This window comes from Taudactylus pleione, unplaced genomic scaffold (genome assembly GCF_031769625.1).
Source record: "Taudactylus pleione unplaced genomic scaffold, aTauple2 ptg000094l, whole genome shotgun sequence".
NCBI classification, from domain to species: domain Eukaryota; kingdom Metazoa; phylum Chordata; class Amphibia; order Anura; family Myobatrachidae; genus Taudactylus; species Taudactylus pleione.
The window spans coordinates 1,917,917-1,924,246 of record NW_028284496.1 but is presented as its reverse complement, the minus strand read 5'-3'; the positions used below and the strand labels follow the sequence as shown (position 1 = coordinate 1,924,246).

At 45.4% G+C, this 6,330-nt stretch overlaps 1 protein-coding gene across 1 annotated transcript; it reads left to right on the top strand.

The window, feature by feature from the left end:
- The first annotated feature begins 3,966 nt into the window (after positions 1–3,966).
- On the top strand, positions 3,967–5,178 carry LOC148526754 (interferon-inducible GTPase 5-like). The gene has a single exon (XM_088469850.1). It carries the CDS (start codon positions 3,967–3,969, stop codon positions 5,176–5,178), a length of 1,212 nt encoding a protein of 403 aa, XP_088325976.1.
- The last annotated feature ends 1,152 nt before the right edge of the window (positions 5,179–6,330 follow it).

The following is a 6,330-nucleotide window of genomic DNA, read 5'->3' as shown; positions in this document are numbered from 1 at the left end:
GTGCAGCGCTGACCGGATGTCCTCACGACACCCGATTGGTGGCATCTACTGAGTAAGGTACCCACCTGGAATATCCACAGAGTGCACCGCGAGTCCGGCAGCAGCAATCCTGGCTGCAGGGTGCCGATCCTATCTGCTAGCTAGGAGCAAAGGCTAGAGGGCGACGGTGCCACCCACAGAGCCGCTATGCTCTGTGTGACGGCACTGGTTGTCCATAGCTAGTTCCGGCCCTGTACAAAATACCCAATTACACACCAGGCAGAGGGACTTCCATGTTTAACGCCCAGAAGTCCCACTGGCATCCTTCTGCGCATGGCCACTGGTTGTCTCATATGGGTAACAAAAATCATTGTTCCCACAAAGGTCCTGGGGTGGAGGTGGCGGGTGAGAGCCCACTCTATGTTAGACATTTTGGAATTATTAATATGAAAGCCTTAGCCAGAAGCTTCATTTGTTGGTCAGGCCTCCATCATCTGGGGCTTTTAGAAAATAACATTCTTAGACCGGCATGACTGCACCCTTGGCAATGGCAGACTATCCCATGGCAACATAAATGTGAAACAGATGTTACTCTCCTAGTGCGCTGCTCCAGCACCCTATGCCAAACAAAAAACAAAGGGGCTACACCTTTATCCCCTCAAAATGCATATACAGACAGACTCAATTGTTATACAATGGTGCTTGGAGAATACAATAACATCACTTCCCTTAGATGGCTGGTGAAGGGTTTATCCTCTCTGTCAGCCTCATGACGGGAGGTATAAATATATGTAAAACAGAAAAGAGAAACACAAAAATTCCTCCTGTAATACAGTCAGACTCTCAAGTACAGTAGTTCTCTGTGTACAGTTTTTTAGAGTGTGTCACAAACACCCCTTATAGATATATGGTATTTTATCGCGGTTGCAAGCAGCATCTTCTCTCAGACTTCTCTTGGAGAAGAGATGAAAAAAGTAGGTCAGTATGATTTGCTACATACGTCAGTCTTGCTTTGTATAGTGTTACAGTATTCAGAATCACCAGTTACTGTATTAAGCATCATTGTACATTACAGGGTAGAACTGAAGCCGTCAAGATGGATCCTCGTAATTTGCGGGACCGCACTGATAAAGATGGAGTTCGGGAGATGAGGTTTGTTATCATTAATAATAATATATAGCAGAAACCAGGGTCTGGTTGGCAATTTATAGCCTGGGGGGCAAACGCAATGAAGTGGTCTTAGCTTCATGAATGTGGCAGAAGAACTGCAGGTGTGGTCTATCTAATAGGGATGCGGTTTAAATGTTTAATGAAATATATTTAAAAATATTTGTGTCTAAGGGGCCTATTTATCAATAATCACATACTCAATGCGATATTAGCACCCAAAATCATATTGCAGTATGTGATAATACCATCGGAATGTATGCAGTAGCACACGCGATGGGCTCGGAGTGAAGTGACCGCATCAGTGGTCTCTTAACTCCTCTATTGGGGCCCCTGAGCATGCATGGTCTACTGACCACGCATGTGAGGTGGCCACTGCTGGGGAGGAACAGTTGGCCATAGATGATGCTATCTTCAGGTGGCATTAGCTGCGGGGGCCAAACTCCAGAATGCTTTGCACTCCAGATCTTGGTGAATATAACAGCTTTGCAATCCCCATGGGGCCTGCGGCTGCTGTAGCGAATGGAGGCACCTTCCATGGTACATTTAGGTAAAACTTACTATTTGTGGGTATCCGCCAAACCATGGTGTTTTTGAGGAATATGAAGCCAATATTTAATGATAAACAGGCCTCTAAGAACTATAATCAAATACATCAACTACCAGCCCTGTCATTTAAATAACGAGCCCTCTTACCACCATCTCTGCCCAAGATCTTGCTTCGGAATCGGCATGTAATGCCGGCGGCTGAATAGCCGCCAGATGAAATACCGACCGTGGAAGATGGAAGACCGATGGCTGAAAATTCCAACTGGGGCTGGTAAGTACCCTAACCCTCCCCTCTCCCTACCCTTAACCCTCCATTAGTGGTTCCTAACCCTATCCTCCCCCCTTAGTGCCTAAGCCTAACCTTTCCCCGTTGGTGCCTAGCCCTTACCCCCCGTCCCGTACCCAAAACCTAACTCTCACCCCTAGGGGTGCCTAACCCTAACCCCCCCTTTCCCTAGACTAACCCTAACCCTCCTGGGGGGTGCCCAACCCTAAGTATCCCCAGGGGTTCCTAAACCTAACCCTTCCCCCCCGTGGCTACAGTCGAATACACCCAGCTTACCTTTGTTCGGTATGCCGGGTGTTGGGATTTCGTTGTGGGGCTAATGATAGGTGACAGGATTTCTATACCTATCTTTAGGCTCATGTCGGGCATTCAGTGTCGGGACCTGACTACATCCCTTGCTTCCTACTGTAAGGACAAGATTTGATAAACTCTTCCACTCTTCCACAAGAAACAACTTGCTCATTTCAAGTGGAATGTACTAAGCATTGCATCCACAGTGCTGGACATTCTGCCACTTATCGGGTACATCCCGGCGATATGAGCTGCGTTCCATGCGTATTTGCAGTATTCATACTGAATGAGGCCTGATGATTGTTATTTTCAAGTATTATTGCAACTGTTGATTCTCCCTATTACTGAAAAATAAATAAATAACTGAAGTTCTGTTTGAACATTCAATAATTAAACAGAGACAAACCAACCTTTTATAAATATTTAAATAAAGCAATAGTTTAGGAGAAATATAGCAACGTTATATGTAAGGAACTGCAGGAGAAATGATACCAGTCAGGAGTTATTTTTAGCATCTGTGACAGCAATCCCATAAATCGTCATGCAAATCGCTGGTAAGCACACAGGGCCTGATTCAGGTTGGAACGCAATGCTGCGTTAGCACGTAGCCGCCAGATACGAGAATATGCTAATCCATGCATACGCATGGCAACCGCAGCATAAAGATACAAACACCCACCAAAAGTCAATGATGCCAAACTCCCTCTACATACAGCCTGAGTAGTCCGCAAGTTAGTGGAAGTATCGGTTACCTCGCGAACCATCGGACCCATTCGCACACTAGTGGTTGACCTGACCCTACCGCAGACTTTTCTACATCTCCTGCATGCAGTGGGAGCTCTGACTGCGTAGGGTCACCCAATGCCTAATTTATGCACGCTCTGCAACGCCGTTGCAACGCACTGACAAGCCTGCGTTCACACAACCACTCCCCCGTCACCACCCACAAACAGCACTTGTCAATCACTCTGCCTTGGGTCTTCGTAGCCTCTGCTGGTAATTTGCGCACGCACATTGCGATGCATATGCATGCGCAGTGCAAAAACATTGGCCAAGTACTTGTGTTCCTTTAGAATCAGGCCCACAGTTCCTAAAATCAACATGTCTGTGCAGGATCCGTTCTGCGCATGTGCAGACTGGGTTCTGCGATAATGTTCTGTGGGCGAAGCTGGTGCGTCGTTGGTCTCCGATGCCGGAAACGGGGGCGCGTTGCCCCTTTTTCTGGGAAGGACAAGACCAGGGTCTGCATTGGCTGATCCAGATTCCTGGCCTCTTCCATGACCAGCACCCGGTCGGGCTGCAGGAAGCTTCAGCTCCCGCCGCCTGACCAAAGGAGCAACCATCGCGACCATCAGTGTCTGACACCTCCTTCTGCATTTGCATTAAGATGGATGGAATTACACAGCCGCTCATGTGCGTCCATCTCTCAGTACCATACACCTGCATAAAACTTAATCTGCTGCTCATCAGCATATTCTGCATTGTAAAAAAGACCCTTCAAAAAGCTCATTTCATGGGCGAATTGTTTAACTTTTCCATTACAATCTTGGACAGCGCTGAGCAAAGCAAACAGCTTGTTCGACAATTTTGCATCTTAATTGGCACCAAATATACAGAACTAGAATTATTGTGTCCATGTAAAATAATGTTTGCTTTATTTTATTTTTATCAGAACAGAACACTTACAGAAGACAATGGACACAGCCAAGATGGATCCTGATAATTTCTTGGATGAAATTCATGAAGAGGAAGTTCAGGAGATCAGGTCTGCCATAGAAAAAGGTGACCTTGCCAGGGCAGTTGAACTAATAAATAAAACATTAGAGTGTTTAGAAAATGCCCAATTGAACATTGCAGTAACAGGAGAAGCAGGTGCTGGAAAGTCCACGTTTGTCAATGTTCTCTGTGGTTTGAATGATGAAGATGAAGGCGCTGCCAACACAGGGGTAGTAGAGACCACAATGGAGCCAACTGCTTACTCACATCCACATTATGAAAATGTAAAGTACTGGGACCTTCCCGGCAAAGGAACACCCAATTTTAAGGCAGAAGATTATTTGCAAAGAGTTGGTTTTGCCAAGTATGACTTTTTTATTATCATTGCATCTGGACGTTTCCGGGCTTGCAACATCCAACTGGCTAAGGCCATCCATGACATGAAAAAGAATTTCTACTTTGTGCGATCAAAAATCGATTCAGACATGTCAGCTGCTAAAACAAGAAGACCTAAAACATACAATGAAGAGAGAATCCTGCAAGAGATCCGGGAAGACTGTATTAATGGCTTTATGAAAGAAGGTATTACAAACCCGAGGGTCTTTCTTCTGGATTTATTGAACTGTAACTATGACTGTCATCTCTTGCAAGAGACTCTGGAGAAGGAACTACCGAAGCACAAGAGAGATGCCTTCCTGCTCTCTCTGCCAAATATTTCTCTGCCTGTATTAGAAAAGAAAAGAGAAGCACTAAGGAAACAGGTATGGAGAAAAGCCATCCTCGCCTGCGCTGTTGCCGCACTCCCTATTCCAGGCCTGGCCATTGCTTGTGATGTCACCATGTTAGTAAAAACGATGAGAGAATACCAGCTTGCATTTGGTCTGGATAAAAGTTCTCTCTGCAGGTTATCCACTTTAAGCGGTAAAAGTATGACTGATTTGAAATCAGAGATTAAATCCCCGCAATCAGTAAGTGACATAAATAAGAAGATTGTAATTAAAATGCTTACTCATGGCTGCTCCTATGGTTCCATGTTTGCTAAGAATATTTTAAGCCAAATACCTGTGTTTTCTTTGGCCGCAGGAGGGATTTCATATGTTACCACTTCATGGATGGTAGGAAACTTTTTGAATGAAACCTGCGATGATGCAGGGAGAGTCTTTCTAAAGGCTGCAGAGACTTCTGTTTAGAAGCAAATAAACTTATATCATTTAAAAAAAAAACTCTACTAATGCATTCAAAATTGTACTCTAAATGTACTGGCCTGTTTGCTATTCTTCTCTAGTTGGAGCAAAAATAACTTTCACTTAAAAATACTCTACTGATATTGTTAAGGTCTGTCTGGGACCAGTGTATAATGCTTGGAACCATGGCTGAACTGGTCATCTAGCAATTCTGGCAAATGCCAGAAGTGCCGTTGGCCTGGTGAGCCAGTCTGGCCATCTAAAGGCCTGGCCAAGCAACTCTGCCTCCGGGTGCTCTGCTTGGCTGGCATGCTTAGACATGGTGTGCCGCAAGACTACACCCCCATTATTGGAGACCACAGTCCATGTGGAAGGATCCCAGGGCTAATGCTGAGGGGATGTAGTCGGCATCCCGGCATGCGGAATGCCGTCGGTCTGAATACCGATGCCGAAATCCCGACAGGTCGGGATCCTGGCACCAGTATCCTGACCACCAGCATCCAAAAGGTAAGTATCGGAGTGTTAGGGGGAGGTTAGGGTGTGGGGTTAGGCACTAGGGCGAGGGTTAGAATTAGGTCACGGGGAGAGAGAGGTTAGGTTTAGGCACAGGGGAGGGGGTTTTGGGTTTAGGGTGCGGGAAGGGGGAGGTTAGGCTTAGGCACCAGGGAGGGAGGGTTGAGGTTAGAGTGACTTACCAGTCTTCCTTATGGGTGTTGGGATTCTGGCTGTTGGGATGCCGCTGTCGGTATTCTGACCTGCGGCATCACGACAGCTGGGATTTCATACCCAACCAAAGCTGAACCCCAGTCCGTTTCTGCTTGGGCCAGTAAATGATTTCCTCTTCCATTCGGTGACCAATGGTTCACTTAAAACATTTGTAGATATGTGACTGGGATTGTAAATAAGTCCTGAGATCTGAAATTACACTTCCTTGTGCTGGCTATGTATATCCATTATACCCCAACCCAAGAACAAAGGCACCTTATTATCATTTACCCGGCTTTGCCACAAAAATAGTTTCCCATCCTTTTTTTTCTTTCATAAAAATAATTACTTAATTGGAAACATTTTTAATATACATAAAACATCTTTTTTCTTACCAAACTTTATAGATTGAAAAACAAATCCCTACTTTAACGTATATTATGTATAACTGGG

Bases quoted from the DNA above. Each gene is read 5' to 3' on its own strand.
- LOC148526754 (XM_088469850.1), top strand. From the start codon at position 3,967: ATGGACACAGCCAAGATGGATCCTGATAATTTCTTGGATGAAATTCAT.